This window comes from Zeus faber, assembly GCF_960531495.2.
Source record: "Zeus faber genome assembly, chromosome: 12".
Classification (NCBI taxonomy): domain Eukaryota; kingdom Metazoa; phylum Chordata; class Actinopteri; order Zeiformes; family Zeidae; genus Zeus; species Zeus faber.
In genome coordinates, this window is record NC_137196.1 from 4712072 (window position 1) to 4730661 (window position 18590).

Consider the following 18590-nt stretch of genomic DNA (forward strand, 5'->3'; position numbering starts at 1 on the left):
CTTCACCACAAAAGGCAGCCGCGGAAGAATGGTTTCTTATACAGCGCTTATATTAATGTTGTTGTTGTATTAAGGTTATATTTAGTAATATTATTTTTCTGTATAAACACCACAGAAAAGATGGTTTTGCATATTTTTATCCATCACAAATATTGAGCGAAAACAGTTTTTTCTGAAAACCAAATATGACTGCTCGTTTGTTTATGCATAAACGCAAAACTCCATACCAGTATTTCTCACATAATTCATTGATCCTCACACGTAACTTACAACCATCACCCACCATATTATTGGACCACCTATATCCTTGTAGTATTCGTACACTCACTGCAGTTGTTGTGGTATGCATTTGCTTGATATACTCACAACAGCTATTGTATTGTGCATTTGCATACAGGTAGATATATGTTATGTGCTTGTTTGCGTACAATATATCCAGCATACTCAGCGTTAACACTTAGAGTCATATGTTATCAGCATACTCAGCGTTGATACTTAGTCATTTGTTTATCATCGTTATTCTGTTGGAGCGTGACTTTAGAAGTCACAAAGGGGGGTTAATTATTAACCCCCACATGACAAATAACTAATTACATGTTGTACTAAGCTGAAAATATTCAAGTTATATATATTAAAAACCTTTTTTTAAATATATGCTAAAATCCAAAACATACTGGAGTCATTAAAAATATTTGAATAGCTTAGTCTTCTGCAGAAACATGCCCCAAAACATGCTCAGGCAAAACACCAGTAGAACAAAGGAACATGTCCAGAACATGCCCATGTTGAAACTTGACACCAGTATTTCATAGACCGCGGAAAAACTCCCTAGAAACAAGATTGCGATTGGTTCCTTTGGACACACTCCACAAGACTGTTATGGGTTCCTTGCACTGAAAGGGGCAGGGCATGAACTAGGAGGAGGGAACATCTGGGGTATGTGACCCACCGCAGCAAAACCCGATTTGTCGCACATTTCTAAAATCGCCACGGGCCGCCAAATAAGTCGAAAAATCTCTCAAAGTATTTTCAAGACTGAGGTTTTATACACAACTGAATATATTGTCGTGAAGGTGGCGTAAGCTGCGAAGAAGAAAAGCTGTTGTCACTTCCGTAAACAGATGATTAAAGTGCAAGACGAGGAGCCTTCGGTTTCACTTGTCTGTGAAAACTTTCATCTCTGTATGGTTATGGATTATGAGAAGCGGGTGGTGGAAGCGCTAAATCATATCGCGGACCTTAATCTAACCAGTGTAATCTAGTCAGTGTAAGCAGCGCATACTGGACTTCATTTTCCGCGATGATAGTCAGTTCTCCGACAGCGACACTGTGAAGGACAGCGATGCTGAATCTGATATTGGCTTCATCCTGGACTTGGAGAACATTTCAAACAGCGGATTTCAACCTTAATGTGATGATGAAACAGAATATTTTCAAGAACCACCGGAGGAGACCGATGAAACACCCGTTGTTACAACGGAAGAAGATGATGATGTGATGAACTCTGTTGTGGTTGGCGATGCAGCCTATGAACAAGTAGCGATGGAGAAGATTCTCAAGTTTACCTGCAAATGCAGCCGGACGAAAAGAAAATGAAAAGAGGCAGCCCCAAACAGGATCTCAGAGTGTAGCTGGGGTAGGGTTGTGGTAAGCCCACATAATAACTCCAAGTACTTTGAAGATATTAGGCACGCGCACATTTATTTATTAAATGACACACCAAGGTTGATATAAAGAGACTCATATTATTTTTATTTTATTTTGTTTAGTTGTGTTGTCTGCACTTTTCAACTCCTAAATAATTCCACTTTTACAAAACATGTATATTATTACTGTTAAATAAAAGCTTTTTTAAAAACAAGATGTAGTGTATTGATGATGTTGTTCAACATTCCCTCAAAACAAAAGAACAAAGCAGAGATTGTCCCAATCAGCAGGGTGTCAAGTCCCCATTCAACAGGGTGTCAAGTGGCCATGTGGCAAGTAGCCATGTGGCCTTGTTGGTCCTGCTCCATTTGCATTCTGAGAGCTGGCTGAATGAAGCAAAGTGTTGGGTAAACTTTGAGGTTGATAATCTCAGAAACACAGTTTATCGCACCCTTGTCATTAACAAGACCAGAAATATTTGCTTGATCCGTACAAGTGACACCTTGTTATGTACCTAAAATCCATGGTGGGTCACACATATAAGCACAGTTCTTCAGCACAGTTCTTCAGTGAGTATCCGGAGCCACTCGCTGTTTATTGTTGTTCTTGACTCTCAGATACACAATAAATACATACCTTATTGCCTCACTCTGCTCAGTTCCAGTGTTTTTTCTTCCAAGTTTTTGAGGCCAGAACAGATAGAAGTGTCATCCAGAGATCCAGACTTTTTACGCGAGTAAAAAGGTCCCAGGTCTGGACCTTCTTGGTCGCAAAACCATGCAAGGATGCAAATTTTACTCATTGGGAGCAGTTAGGGATTGGGGTGTATTTCTCAGGGACACTATGCTATGCTACTAGGAAGAACAAGAGGTATAGAACCAGCAACCCTACCCTCTAATTACCAAATGACCTGCTCTGCATCCTAAGCCACAATCAGCGCCTTTTGAGTTAATTTGTGTTGTCTAAAGTGGTCTAAAAATAGAGAAATTAGCAAATTTATTGTTAGGTTAACATTTGGAAATATTTGGTTAGATGGTTTTCTTTAAAGCACAGTTATTATACTATTGTTATATGCCGTTTCTCAATAACAAGTACGCCAAGTCCGGACATGCGGACTTGGTAGTTCAGACTTGGCAAGTTGGACTCGGGAATACAGACTCCTGGGGACCAATACCATTACCACCACTTGGTGCGAAATGCATTCTGGGATATTTGGCTGTCCCAAGTCCACACAAGTCACCACCGATGCATCCTCCATAAAATGGGCGGAGCAAGTCCACATCAGGGCATTTGGACTGGACTTGGCTTGATGCGTACATTGAATTGGAACAGTACTTGGGCTGCGACTGATGACGTTTCACAAGTCCACAAGAACACAAGTACAGACAAGAACGCACATTGAGAAAGGGCCATAATGACCATATTCAGAGCAGAGTCTGTCAGAATGTTGCACAAGATCTAAATCCATGGCAACTTATTGCCATGATTTAAATGCAGCTCATTAAAACCTGAGAATCCGGAGTGACCATAACAACGCATCATCTTAATTTTGTTTGTTTTGAGGACGTACTATCATCATGAATGGTAAAAAGAAACATGAATCCAGCTACCCTAGCACCAGTCTTGGGACTTACAGAAGCAGAGGAAGAGGGTGTCAACACACATGGCGTAGACGCTGAAGAAACCATGAGCAATCAGATAGGACCCCATCACTACGCTCTGGTGGAAAAAACAAGGGTCAGAACCACAGCGACTTTGTTGTAAAAACAACGGAATATCTGAATTGAGATTATTTTTTGGTCCATTCTCAGAAAAGCAGAAGAAACGTTTTTCATGTGTGCGTGTGTGTGTGTGTGTGTGTGTGTGTGTGTGTGTGTGTTTCATACCAGTATGGGGACCCAATGGTAGTTGAGAGTGGGTACTTCCTCCTCAAAAATGGGGATTTTTCGAGCAAAGAAGAAGAACGCCACCATGCCTGAAGAACAAACATGTATACACACATACACATGCACACACACGCACACACAAAAATTAACAATCCTAATGCTGACTTTTACATTTATTTCAACATGATTTTATTTATTTCATTCAAGGTTGGAGTCTGGACTCTGCTGCTCATCTCTCCCAGTGAGGTGTACAAAAAACATAGTCATGCTTAATGAGCTAGAAATATTGGAGTGCTAATGTTGAATCCCAGCACTGGAAGTAAGAGTAGAGCCCAACAGGTGGATGCAGAGGAGGTGGAGGTAACCCAGAAAAGCAGGAAAACACAAAGCAAAGCAGGTAGGGCTGCTTAAATAGGCCGGCAAAATAAGGGCATGGAAGCGCGTAGCTGTCGAGTTGTCTGACAGAACTAGCTCTGCAAGCTTTACATCATCAATCAACAATCGTGATAAATGTCATAAACCATGACATAAAACATAGGCTACATTCACACTGCAGGCAAAAGAGGCCCAAATCATATTTTTTTGGCCATATGTGACTCAGAATCAGTTTTTTTCATGACAATGTAAACAGCACAAATCACATGGAATCTGATCTTTTCAAATCGGAATTGGGCCAGGTTCATATCCTAAACCAGATACTGGTCGGATTTTTTACAATGAGACCTCAGTCTGAACAGTCAAATTGGAATTCATGGGACTTTTAAGTCAATCTAGAGCAGGGGTTCCCAACCTTTTAATAATCACAGACCGGATCACAACGCACGGAGGAAAATAAAAATCTACAAATATATAAAAGTAACTCTGTGTTTTGAGAATAAACTCGGTATTATGCTCCCAACTTCGGGACTGGGGAGCAGAGGGAGGTGCACAGCGGCCACCCCCACCACGGCACCCCAACCAAGGCACCCCCACCCGCACCGCGGCCGGCCGCCACAGTTGAGCAGTGTATACAGCGTGGGGAGGGAAAATAAATAATAGATACTGTAAATAAATAGATAAACAGACCGTCACGTTTTATTAAGAGTATGGATCTAAAAATAATGTGTGTGTGTGTGTGTGTGTGTATATTTGTGTATCTGTGTGTGTGAGGGAGTGATCAGGGCGTAATTTGCACACATTGTGTTTTTATTTTAGATGTATTTTTTGTTTTACAAAATTTCCCTATTGAATGCAACAAAAAAGTAATGTGCCCCTGTCTGGAGTTAAAGATTTAATCTGTGAGCTTGTGTCTAGGTAGACGGTCCCAAGCCACCGTGCATTTGCCTGCCATATTTACTTCCGCATGGTAGCGTTCTGCATGTGACATCTTTGTTACTTCTGATATTGGCCACATTTAAAAAAATAATGTGAACAGCCAAACAAAAAAAGTGGCTCTGAGCAACAAATCCGTATTGCGCACTAAGGCTTGCAGCGTGAGCGTAGCCATAGACTCCACGGTGGCTCACCAAGTCCGCCCGCGATGAACACCTTGCTGAGAAACAACAGAAAGTGTGTCACTCTGTCCAGGACAGCAACCCTGCAGGGGTAAGAGACGAAGAGCTTGACCACCCACTGGGATGCATCTTACCTGAGGGGGGCGCTCGATTCTACGATCAGGCTCCAGAAGGCCTGGCAAGAATTTGCTCGCTGAGGCCAGAATGTGCGAAAAGCTAATATGATATATCTGAAACCTATACCAATATGTATTTCCGCTTATAGATTAAACATATGTTGAAAAATGGGGTAATATATAAAAAATATAATTTTGTACTGTATAATGAATATATATTTTGTGTTGTATGTACATAAATGAAAGATACATTATTATATTATAAATACAATGTGCAATACATACAACAATACATACAGTACAATGTATTGTGCTTTTTCAAAATGTAATGATTCCGTGCACTCATATTTACATTACATATATTGCTACATCATTTATTTGTTTTAGAAGTAGATGGTTATACTTTTTAGAGCACATAAAAAAGACAACAAAAAATGTATGTGTTTATCCACTTTGTGACATTTTGATCAGCGTACAAAGGTTTGCAGGTTATAACCGAGTCTTAACCTCCTCATAAAATGTTACACCTTTCTTTACCTGACGACATTCCTCATCAGCAGCAAGAAGGCCTCCTGAGCCGAGGTGCAAAAGTTTGTGCCGTAGATCGCCACCTAGTGGAGAGGAGGCAAGGCCGAGGTTTCACCATTCTCAAACAATTGCCCAATGATACTTAATGATACTACTACAAGCCCAAAACAATAGCTCACCATGATGTAGGCATTGCGATTCATGTAGCGTATGAACCTCTCCAGACACCAGAAGCAGCATTTTAGACAGTACAGTATGAATCTGGCCACCACATTGTTGGCTCCTAGACAGAGACAGGGAATCAGAAAGCAGCAGAGACACACTTACTATGGTTTGTCTATCCCTCTGAAGGACAGTGCAAGATATCTTCATATAAATGTTGTGTCTGTATTGTGTATGCATTCATCATGGTATCCCAGTTTACATACACACCCACCTCTCAGTTTCTGCTCCAGGTACTCCAGTATTATTCGGGCCAGTTGCACCACCGACAAAATCAGTGACCCGAATGCCAAAGACCCTGTGTGGTACCTACAGATAGACACACCAACAAATGTGTCTGTGTTTCTCAAGTAGCACGACTTTACTCTCATCAAAGACAAGCTTCACCTAATAGTTTTTCATATCAGCTGCTACGTCGTACTCTGATAACTGCCTCCGAAGGCTCAACAATATGCATACGGTCACCCTGGTCTGTAATCAAAGGCGTCTGCAGTCACCTTATGGCCCGGCTGAAAGATGAAAACAGGGGGCAGGGAGGTATGTCCTGCGGCTTCCTCTGGGCCCAGTAGAAGCTAGAGAAAGCCCCGGCCAGGGTGCACTGCTCCAGTGCCAGGCTGAAGTTGACAAGCCACAGGAAGGCCAGCAGGTTGAAGAGCTGCAGGAGGAAAAGGTAGTGGTGGTAGGGTGTCTCGCCGCCGTAGAAGGCAAACGTGCACTGGGAGCCCATGCAGGATTCCACTTTAGAGACGTTGGTCCGGTTGAAGGTCTGCGGGGGTGAGAATAGGTATTTATACTGTTTTGATTGTAAAATACTAGGGAATACACACAGATTTATAAGACAGATGTTGAAAAACCTACATGCCTAGTTTAAAGAAAATGCTAAGCTATTTCCTTAATCATAGAAGCCTTAAAGAACACAAAATTTGAGATACAACCCTCGAACCAGCCACGAATCAGGTAACCAATGAGTTAGTGCCCCCTGCATTCCTGCTACAAGTCACTTGCGTCTCAAAAAACAGACATGGACATTACTCACTTGCTATACCATTGAATTCAGTCTCACAAAAAGAAAGGTCCTCACTGAACAGATTGCAATCATTAATATTTGGTGTTACAACGGCAACTAAGAAGTGGACAAGCAACCATGATGACACACATGGTAAACTCAGGTTAGGTGTTTTTTTAAATGAAACTGAACTGATATAGTTTCTCAGGTGACTTTAATAGAATACGGCCATCTTATATGTCACCTTCGTCACAATCTTTTTAACTTTTGAAAAGCATGTACCTCAGGGGCACAGGTGCTATTGGCATGGGGGCAGGTGGCATCGGGTGACATCACCTTGTAAACAGCCTCCGCGGACGACGCCAGGAAGCTAATCGGTACGATGTCGGTCAAGGTAAAAGCAGAAAAGGTCAGACTAAAACGCAACCAGATGCAAAAAAACAACCCAACAAAACATAGTCACAACTGGATTTATGCGATTTGCCACCAGCTTCCTTTCTTAAAACTTGATGCAACAGATAGGGGTTAAAAGCTGGAAAACATGTCTTCAGCTGTCTAGAATAGAAAACATACTGAATTCCAAGGATTTCTAAATTGGAAATAAACAGCAGCAGACTTGAGATTCTCTCCACTATGAATGAAGAAATAACACCGAACCTTCATTTTTAGAATACAATGATTTGCGCTATTCCATAAAAGTAATCCACTTCAAAAAACATTGTTACAAGAAAACTCATAGCAATACAATTTCTCACTCCCTTCATTGATAATCTTGCTTAATTCAACTATGTTTTCCGAAAAAAATATTTTCTCTTTTTAACAATGGTTTCATGCAATGCCGCTATTGGTCGTTGTGAAAAGGATACACAGCAGTCACTGCCCAATAGGAGATACAGAGAGCCAAGAGAAGAAAGGTGATGACGGGATAGAAGAGAGTGGACATGATGTATCCGATGGCCCTGCCGAGGAGAAAATCGTCAGTGAGAAAATAAATGGCACCTTTGTTATTATTCAACCTAGACCTTATTAAAATGTTGCTTACCATCATTTATTACTGTTCATAGCACGGGCTCGCTGAGCACTTTATTATTGATAAATGTACCGCTTCTAAAAGAAAAACGGTCAAGTTAACGTAAGAGACTAGAAACAGGAAGTTGTGCCACTTCAAAGGAGATTTAACCTATTTTTTACAAGGTTAAAAGGTTTGCCCCATTGGACTGCATTTAAGTACATTGGGCCTCATTCATGAATATTTGTGTAGTAATCTTCCTACTTTGTGCACAAACTGAGCTGGACACACAAAATCAGCACCGGATTCATGTTGCATGCGTACCAGCCACATTTGTTCCTCAACATGTGTGTATGTTGATAAATTTGAACCATTTTAATTTGTTAGGCACCTGCTTTGTATTGCTAATTACCATAAACCACCCTTCGATTTCTCAATATAAGGAACTTCCTGGTTCTGGCACAGAGGTAAACGAAGAGAAGGAGCCGACTCTACTGCACATGTCCGCTGCGGCCACCAGAGTTTAGCGCTGCAGTGACGGAGCCAGTAGATGCCGCACTGAAAGGGCTTAAATAAAAACTTGGATTGATATGTGAATTTTTTTCTATTTATTAATTGCATGGAGGCTGTTTGGTGCTTGTAGTGTGGAAGCTGATGGAGGATATGAACACGGTGGTCTCGCATGCGACGATTGATCCGGTGATTTGATCGGGCTCCAGGTTATTACTTAACATATATAATGTAATGAAATACAAATAATTCATAATAAAAGAAGGGCTTCTATTGCCAGTGGAAACCAGGTGATCAGCCATTGATAACCCAGTTAACAGATCATTGATCACTAACAGTAAACAGATCAGGCGATCTCTATAGATGAGCTCTCCCCCGAAGCTGCATGTCATTATCCATAAAGGGAAATAATCCATTGTAAAACCTGCTTGGAGATGAATATGATTGCTTTATAGGGGTCTTTGTAAAGTTAACCAACTGCACTTACAACAGAGTTAATTTAAGGATCCCATACACAAATAAGATAAATAATAAGTGTCAGATTATTATTGGTAGAAAATCTTTTTTTTAATATTATATATTGTGTAATATTGACTATAAACATTTTTTTTTTACTAATTGTGGTACTAATATGCCACTTGAATGTAGGTAGCAGTTCGAAATTTTCTTTTAAAGTAAGAACAAATTAAAGTATGAACATATTGTTGAATACCAAATTTTTGCTTATAAACCGTGCACACGCAGGATTTTAGCACAACGTTTTGCAGCTCACTGTTCATGAATGAGGCCCAGTGAGAAACTGCAGTACAGGGTTACGTTTCTTAAGTTAAGTGTTCAGCAAGATTGTGCTACGAAAAGTTATAAATGATGGGAACCGACATTTTTACTGTCCTGCCTCAAAAAACAGAGAACCCACCCCTTAAGTCGATTCTACTAAACCACAAAGCAGTTATCTTTAAATCCAGGCCTGAAATATAAATAATCTGATGAGTCTTAAATTACACAACTCTTAACACTGAAACTAAAAATGACAATCTTATAGAATTGTCAGATTTAGTAGATTCTGTGCATTGTAAGGTTGCAAACTCTGCAACTTTACAAAATATTAGGGTGACAACAGCCCTGACAATGGATGTTAAAGTCTTTAAGGATGCACAGTTTTAAGTCGGGATATCCGTTTTGTCAGTCCAAGTACTGAGTATGGACTCTTGGATACTTGCTGACACATAGAGAGAAATGTATTCCCTGATTTGTTGAAAAAAAAAAAGGAAAAAACAGAACGTAAACCGACTACGTACTTCCCTAAGATTTAAGGGTTCATACTTGCTAGCTTCCCTGAGAAGAGCGATAGCAACGCAGACTCGTCTCCTGAGGAAGACCAACATCAACAGGACAGAAACACTGGTCACTCCAAGAGACACCACTGTGAATGACAAAAATGGGCGCTTGTTTGTTATTGTATTGTATTCTGGAAGTGTTCTAGTGCAGTAATCAAGCAAAAGTCAGAGCTTCCAGGGCATATCCTTGCTGATGAATACCCAGGTCAATGACAAGGGCTAAAACAAGGTCTATGTAAATAGCTTTAGTGAACACACTTAAAAAAGATATGTAATTGATATAAAAGCAAAGTTAAAGTTAAACATATAGCCTCACTTTCAATTACCTTTAAGGTAATGAGTGTTAAAATAGTTTTGAGTGAGCACCAGATGTGAAGAATATAGAGGAATCTTCAACAAAGGCAGCTTTGAAATGAGATTTATACACATTATTTTTCCAATTAATCATTCAGGAAGTATGTTATTCAGATTTTTTCTGACAAAATCTTTTGCTGATGTAACCTGGTACTACAGAACAAAATTACAACAATATGAACTTGTACCAAAAGATTGAGAATTTATTTTTAGAGCTGATAGCTGTACACTATCTATTTGTTCAATATTAAAGATGAACTGAAGTGTATCTTTAGATTGAATTGTACAGTAAACAAAAAATAAAAAGGAAACTAACAAAATGTTGCGTTCTAATGTAAACAATATATTTCAGTCCTTAATGAACCTCTTTCTCTCACTGCTCGCCAGTAGAGCTGTTCCAGAAGGAAACAGAAATTGTAAGGGAATGAGCTTTCCGAGAGACATTGGTAGTCCTACCATATAAAGGAAATAAAATAAAATAAAAGAGAGTTCTCATAAAAGATCATGTCCCAGCACAAATACTTGAATCCAATATATAGTCGCTGTTCTCAAATGGAATGCGCAGGATGGGCACGCCAACAGGTCCTCAACCCACTGGGCAACTAATAGAAATATAATTGAAGCGATAGGCTGTTTCAATGATGGTGTCGAGAACCGGAGCTTGTTAGTGCTGGTCGTAAGAATCTCCGACAGCTTCTCATGCGGTCTCGCCTCACCTGAACCACATGTAGCCTAACCAATGCATTTTCCGTAACCGTATTAATGTAATTACCTTAATACAACTTTCATACTTTATAGTAAAGCACATACATTACAATTCCTTTTTTTTTTTTTTTTTGTCTGTGAACTGGGGAGCATACTGTGATCTCACAAGAAGACGGAAGCAGAAGTGAGTAGTGAGTGGAAGACCCAACATGGCGGCGCCCTGCTAGACTAACTAACACACCGGCAGCTCTACCTCAGACAAAATAACAAAGCGAATTGCAAATAATATATATATATATATATATAAAAAAAGGGAACACTGCGCGAAACCAAAGTGGAGAGCCTCGAGGATTATATCGATTTTTTATAACGCATACGTGATGGAAGACGACCAGGACCACAATAATTCCGCGAAAAAGGAAGAAGACCGACTCAGCAACGGCACAGACGATCTCATACCGGGTGCTGTAGAGGTGAGTGTCTTAGATGAGATTAACAAGAAGTTGGACATGCTCGGTCCACTTCTCCGAGATATTCCCCGAGATCAAAGCCAGTATTGATTTCCTGCACCGTACGGTTGGCGAGATGCAAAAAGACAACACGGATCTAAAAACCTCCGTGAAGCGTCTCACAGCGGAGATGGAAGTTGTAAAAAAATAAAATAAAATAATGAAAGAGACTATCCTGGATATACAATCCAGAAGTATGCGGGACAACCTCATCTTTTCTGGGATCCCAGAGAACAACACAGAGTCCCCAGAAAATATGGTGAAAGACTTTCTATGCATCGCCCTGAAACGCCTGACACCGTGAAGCAGATCACCTCTCACCGTGTTCATCGACTGGGACACCGCGTGGGGAACCGTTCCCGCTCCATCATTGCTAAGTTTTAACACTTCAAGCACAAGGAGCTGGTTGAAAACAAAGGACGGAAGCTGAAAGGAACCACGCTGGGCATGAACGATCATTTCCCCCGGGAGATCAACGTCCAACGGAAAGTGCTGTATCCTGTCCTGAAGGAGAACCGGCAGAAGAGTAAATGTGTATCGATGGTTGTTGATAAACTATATATAGACGGTCTGTTATACTGAGATTCCTCCACTACACCCTGGTTATTTTGATCATTATGTATGTATTCTTGTAATTCTAGTTATTATATACGGCAAGATGTAGGAATAGGCACGCTATCTATGTCAGGATTTAAAATATCGCTCCCTCTCATCTCACCTTCCTAATTCCCCCTCCATACTTCTCTCATCATCTCACCTCCCTAATCCCTTTCTTCTTACTTATCCTATCACTCTCACTCTATAATGTCTCTCACATTATGTATGTCTAATCTGGCAATGTTCTGTGTTATCTTTGTCTTCTTCTCATTTGTTTGTGTAGTTATGTATCCCTACAAACTTCCTACAATACTATGGCAGTGATAAGGAATGTAAAGGAGGAAATCCCAGACTTACGGTAGTATAGCTATTGCCTTGGATGCACTGTGCCATCACCCCCTAACTAGCTTCAATGACACCCATTAAGTTTGTTAGTTGGAATATGAGAGGCTTGGGCTCACCTGCTAAATGTAGCAAAATCCTAACTCACCTCACCAAGATGAACCCCAGCTTCTGTCTAATGCAAGAAACCCACCTCACTGCATCTGAGCACCTCAAACTCAAAGCTAAATGGCTAAATCCTTTTCCACATCATACAACTCAAAAAAAGAGGTGTATCTATATTGATCAATAAAAGCATCCCATATCAAAATAAAACCACAATTTCAGACCCAGAAGAGTGTGACATAATGATTAATGGGATTTTAGGTAACATCAAATTAACCATAGCTAATATTTAAGGCCCAAATGAGGATGACCCAAATTTCTTTCACAATATATTTCCAAAACTCTTAGAATTCTCTGAATCAATTATCATATTGGGAGGAGACTTCAACACAGTACTGGATCCAAATTTAGACCGTTCTCAAGCCAGAAATATTCACAAATCCTGGCGTTCGTCAGACACTATAAAACAATATAGTGATCTTGCCCTTGGGGATTTTTTGGCGATCAAATAACCCACATTCAAGAGAATACACATATTATTCACCACCCCACCAAAATTTCTCTAGAATCCACCTTTTCTTGACAAGTAACTCCGCACTGTCCAAAATCACTAATCCAGAAATCCACCCTATTGTAATTTCTGATCACGGGCCGATTACTTTCAACCTGATAAATTAAACAAACCGGAACCCTCCAGACAGGTGGCGGTTTAACGCCTCACTTTTGACAGATAAAGAATTTAACCATTTCTTTTCCAGAGAATGGACTTCCTTCATTGAACTGAGTGACTCCCCAGAAATATCACCATCCTTACTTTGGGAAACAGCTAAGGCAGTTCTAAGAGGTAGTATTATTTCATTCTCCACTCACAAGAAAAAGAAAGGACAAGAATGCCAAAATAAACTCGAACAGAGACTAAAGGAGTTGCACTCCCAAACAGGAAACTCTGTTCACAAAATCAGTTTGTATACAGACGATATCTTGTTGTACATACGGAACCCAATATCATCCCTACCGGAGGTGTTCAATCTTATATCAACATTTTCAGCTATCTCAGACTATTTCATAAATTGGACTTAAACCACAGTCTTACCACTCAGTGGGGGCGACTGTAATGCTGCAACCCAGAAACTTCACTTAACCATCACAATGGGCAATATTAGATACCTTGGTATTGATATCTCCACCAATCTATCAGATTTGTTTACCCTTAACTTCACTCCATTCCTCAAATCCATTGAAGAAGACCTCATTCAATGGAACAACCTACCCATCTCACTAATTGGTAGGATAGCAGCAGTGAAAATGAATGTACTTCCAATAATAAACTATGTATTTTTAATGACCACAGTGCAACTAACAGTACATTGGTTTAATACTCTAGACTCAATAGTCAACTAATTTTATTGGAAATACAAGAAACCGAGAATTAAACTAGCAACATGACAGAAAAGCAAAGACTGTGGAGGCCTAGCAGCCACAAATTTTAGATACTACTATCTAGCAAACCATCTTCAATTTATAATTAAATAGTTACAACGAGAGCAACAATTGGCCCATGGATGGCGAGACATTGAACAATCTGGATGTCAGGAGTTATCAGGATCCGATCTCCCATTCCTGACTGAATCCATAAGGAAACATAATTGCTTTTAAAAAAACATTTATCACAACAACTCTGTCAGCCTGGTGGAAATTCCTCAAACTCAGTGGTTATAATCTATCTCTAACCAAATTCACGCCAATCTGGCACAACCCAGATTTCCTGGTTAAAACACCGAGGTACTCCTGGGGAGTACCTCCGTGTGTTGGTTCGGGGCGGGGATGTGGGTCGCTGGTTCGGATCTCAGCCCCGTGGTCGGCAGGTCAGTGCGCTGCTGGGGTCGCCCACCCGCAGGCGGAGTGGCTGGGTTTGTGTGTCCTTCTGCGTCCCTTGGGGAGGGGGGGAGGGCTGGTTACCGTATTTTCGCGACTATAAGGCGCATATAAACGTCTATTTTTTTCCTCAAAATGTGCGGCGCGCCCTATAGTGCGGTGCGCCCTATGTGTGTTCCGCGGACATAAGGCGAGGTGGCCCGAGTTGGAGGAAAGACTCGAGCGGTGGATCATCGAGCAAAGAACGAGTGGGGCGAGCGTTTCGACGGTCACTGTTCGACTAAAAGCAGTAACGCTAGCGGAAGAAATGAAAATTGAACATTTTCAAGGAGGTCCGTCGTGGTGCTTTCGTTTTATGAAACGGTGCCATTGTTCCATCCGGACCAGGACTACAGTAGCGCAGCAACGTCCGGCGGATTATAATGAAAAGCTGGCGAGCTTCCACTCCTACTGCAGCAAACACATCGCCGACAAACGCATCCAGCCAAGCCACATCACCAACATGGACGAGGTGCCGCTCACTTTCGACATCCCGGTGAATCACACGGTGGAGAAGAAGGGGACCAGCACGGTAGCGATACGCACAACGGGGTATGAAAAGGCGTCGTTTACTGTTATGCTTGGCTGCCACGCAAATGGACAGAAACTGCCGCCTATGGTGATTTTTAAGAGAAAGACTTTGCCTAAAGAGACTTTTCCAGCTGGAGTCGTTATTAAGGCAAATGAAAAGGGCTGGATGGATGAGGAGATGATGAAAGAGTGGCTGAGGGAGGTGTATGTAAGGAGACCAGGTGGTTTTTTCCACGCATCACCATCGCTGTTAATCTGTGACTCCATGCGTGCCCATCTCACAGCCGATGTGAAAAACAAGGTGAAACAAATGAACGCTGTGCTTGCTGTTATTCCGGGAGGTCTGACAAAGGAACTTCAACCGCTCCACATCGGTGTGAACCGGCCATTCAAAGTAAGGCTGCGAGCGGCGTGGGAGCGATGGATGACCGACGGAGACCACAGTTTCACGAAAAGTGTAAGGCAGCGCCGGGCAAGTTACGCCACAGTTTGCGGATGGATTGTAGATGCTTGGGCTAACGTGTCTGCTGGCACTGTTGTTCGAGCTTTCGCAAAAGCCGGCATCATTTCCGAGGAGCCGCACAGCACGGAAAGTGACTCTGACAGCGAAGAAGGGGAAACTGGCATGTCTGATTTAGCGCAGCTGTTTAATTCAGAAACAGAGGATGATGACTTCGATGGGTTTGATTAATACTTTGTAATAAATACATGAATAAAGCACAAACATACTCAGTTTTGCTCCCGCTCTATTTTTAAATACGCAGTAGAGGTATTTAAACTTAGTAGAGGATATGTACCGGTATATAAAACCCGCGCCCTATAATCCGGTGCGCCTTATGTGTGTGTTAAATACAGTAATGGCACACATAACTGAGACTGCGCCTTTTAGTACAGTGCGCCTTGTGGTCGTGAAAATACGGTAGGTGTTTTGTCTGGTTTGTCAACCTGGGTCCTGAACCTGGCTGGCTGAGCTAGGCGTGGGGCTCAGCATGTGACCTCTTTCATGGGGGCTGGTCTCCTGTCATCACACCGGGCTGCCGGGGCACCTGCCCTCTGGCGCTCTCGGTGTGCGGGCCGCTCGCCGCTGGGGGGTCGGGCTGTGGGTGGGGGTGCTGTCTGCCACCATTTGTTCGGTACTCAGCATGTTTGGTGGCTGGGGGCTGACCAGGGGCCTAATGGGGGCGCGGAGCTGCCTGACATGTCGGAGGTGCATGGCCGACCACTCTGCGCCCTTGGCTGATCGCTGTAGATTGGCTGCCACCAGGTAGGGGAGGTGGGTGTACTGGGGCATGGTTAGGTCCGGGGGGAGGAGGTCAGCGTGGTTGCCTGCTGCGCCCCTGGATCGATCCGGTCGCGACTCGCCTATCTCTCCCAATGCCAAAACTCATACTCAGCACATACACCACACAATAGACCAAGGCCTTGCGGGATGGGCGGGGTGCTGCTATGTGGGTGGGGATGCAGCGGGCAGCTGCCATCTTGCCTGTCACGCTCCTGTTCAAGCATGCTTCTTGTCCATCCTGAAATTTTAATCTCACTCACATTAGCTTAGAACACGTACACTTGCACACCAATCGTACTCCGAACAACACTCCATCAGACCAGGGTCTGCGGGACAGGGGGGGTGCGAGTGATTCGGGTTCAACTTGCCTGAAGGACTCGCACCCCCAACCCCGCAATTTTAACTGCAATTACCAATAGCACACATTGAGCACTGGGGTTTTCTGGGGTGGCCGGTCAGTGTGGGTGCGTGGTTGGCTGGGGGGTGGTCGGGTGGGCCCCCCCTCCCGGCCTGGCTGGAGTTCTGATGGCTTGCGCCTGGTGGCTTGGGTTGTGCTGCAACCTGGTGGGGCTGCGGAGAGCTTCGCCGGGTGCCTTCAGGGGCCCCTGGGGGCACTGCTTGCCATTGTGGGTGTCGTTTGGGATGTGGGGGGCGGCTGTTGGCCTTTTTCCTCTGCGGCGCGACTTATCTGCGGCGGGCGCCCTGGGGGGGGGGGTAACATCGAGGTGCCCCGCTGGGCACACGCTGCTACGTGTATGGGCACTTGGCAATCAAGCCGGGTGGGGCATCTGGTCGGTCGTGGTGGGGCGGGCATGGGGGTCCTGCCGGCTTGCCTGTGGCGGGGTGTCGGTCTGTCACCGTGGGGCCAGGATCTTCCTTATGCCCGTGGCCTGGGTTCTGTGCCGGCGTCTCGTGCCTGCACCTGGAGGGATGGTTGTATGTGTGCGCCCCTGGAGTTTGGAGTCTCCTTGTGCTCACTGGGACTGGGTCATGCTCCTCGGGGCTGGGTGTGGGGGTTGCTCCACAGCCCTCTGGGGGCCCCTGGGTCTTCTGTGGCCGCAGGGTAGAGTACTTGGGGCTTTCATGCAGCCGTAGGGTGTCTACAGGGCTGCAGAGTTCGGGGGGCCCCTTCGGCTGCTTGGAGGCGCTACGACATAATAACGACCTTTTACACCAGTACCAATGGGGATAAGTCATGTACACTCACTGGTGGACATCTTACACACACACACACACACACACACACACACACACACACACACACACACACACACACACACACACACACACACACACACACACACACACACACACACACACACACACACACACGCACACACCACCACATACGTACCCTAGCACCCTCCTGGTTTCATTCCTCTCCTTTCCTCCCTCATTTACTGCCATAACTATGCCAGGAAGAGGCCACGTGACCAGTTGTACTTCCAGTTTTCCTGGACCTAATTCACTGTTTTTCAAAACATGTTGTCATCCAATGTTTATGTTTTTGTGTAAATGCTGTTTGTTTCTATGTTTATTTGTCTCACCCGTGGTGATTCTCCCCCCCTTGGAGTAGTGATCAGTTGTTTATGGACCCAAACATGATAAATAGTTCTCCAAAGAGGGGGGTTGATGGTGGTTCTCTATAACCAAAAACTGTGCCCTTGTCATTCTACAGGTCATCCACAGGACAGAGTTATTGCAGCAGTTCTTGATGCTTTAAGAATTAATAAAGTTGCATTGCAGGTTGAGAACCTCACGTCAGTAAGGACCCCCCTCAAAAACATGCACCCATCGTCTGACCAGCGATGAACACTTATCCCCTGGGCACGTCCACGTATGCTGCCCACTGCTCCTGGCTGTGGCCCCGGAGGAAGGACAGGACAGGCCAGGATGGGTTAAATGCAGAGGAACCATTTCACCGGCCACCATCCAAAAGCATGTGTTGTGTGACAAATAAAGACTGTTTCTTTCTTTCACTTGCAGACTAACTCTGTCCTGGATGCAAATGGCATACAAATACTCTGTGTTGTATGCCCAGCATGCTGACAGCACACGTTAAAAAAACAAAAAAACAACAACTCATTTCTATGTGAACCTTAAACATTCATCTGCCTAATACCCATAAACCCCATAAGAAAATATAGTTTAAATTGTGCAAAACCATTTGGATAATACAGCTTTGTAAACATTAGGCAGCCATCACCTCGTAACCAAACACTTAGCTAAATAGTTAGCTAAAAACAATTAGCAATTTTACGCTACAAACAATATAAAGTCTTAAGGGTCTGTAAACACATAAAACACTTCATCAAGTACCAGTGTTAAAGCATGAATGCTCACCTAATAGAAATATAATTAAAGCAATAGGCTGATTCAATAATGGTGTCGAGAACCGGAGCTTGTTAGCACTGGTCGTAAGAATCTCCGCAGCTTCTCATGCGGTCTCGCCTCACTTGAACCCCATGTAGCCTAACCAATGCATTTCCGTGAGTCG

The 18590-nt window shown here is 43.2% G+C and overlaps 1 protein-coding gene across 1 annotated transcript in view; it reads right to left on the reverse strand.

Moving 5' to 3' along the window:
* The window catches only part of LOC307237541 (choline transporter-like protein 5-A), a gene marked incomplete at its 5' end in the record, with an annotated part of 127842 nt that overhangs the window by 10247 nt on the left and 99005 nt on the right, over positions 1-18590 (reverse strand). Inside the window, 10 exons of the mRNA XM_080010275.1 lie at positions 3282-3366; positions 3534-3622; positions 5039-5109; positions 5680-5753; positions 5850-5953; positions 6107-6201; positions 6390-6658; positions 7181-7268; positions 7765-7857; positions 9741-9840. Of these exons, the coding sequence (XP_079866401.1) occupies positions 3282-3366; positions 3534-3622; positions 5039-5109; positions 5680-5753; positions 5850-5953; positions 6107-6201; positions 6390-6658; positions 7181-7268; positions 7765-7857; positions 9741-9840 (1068 nt within the window). The remainder of the gene's footprint in view (positions 1-3281; positions 3367-3533; positions 3623-5038; positions 5110-5679; positions 5754-5849; positions 5954-6106; positions 6202-6389; positions 6659-7180; positions 7269-7764; positions 7858-9740; positions 9841-18590) is intronic.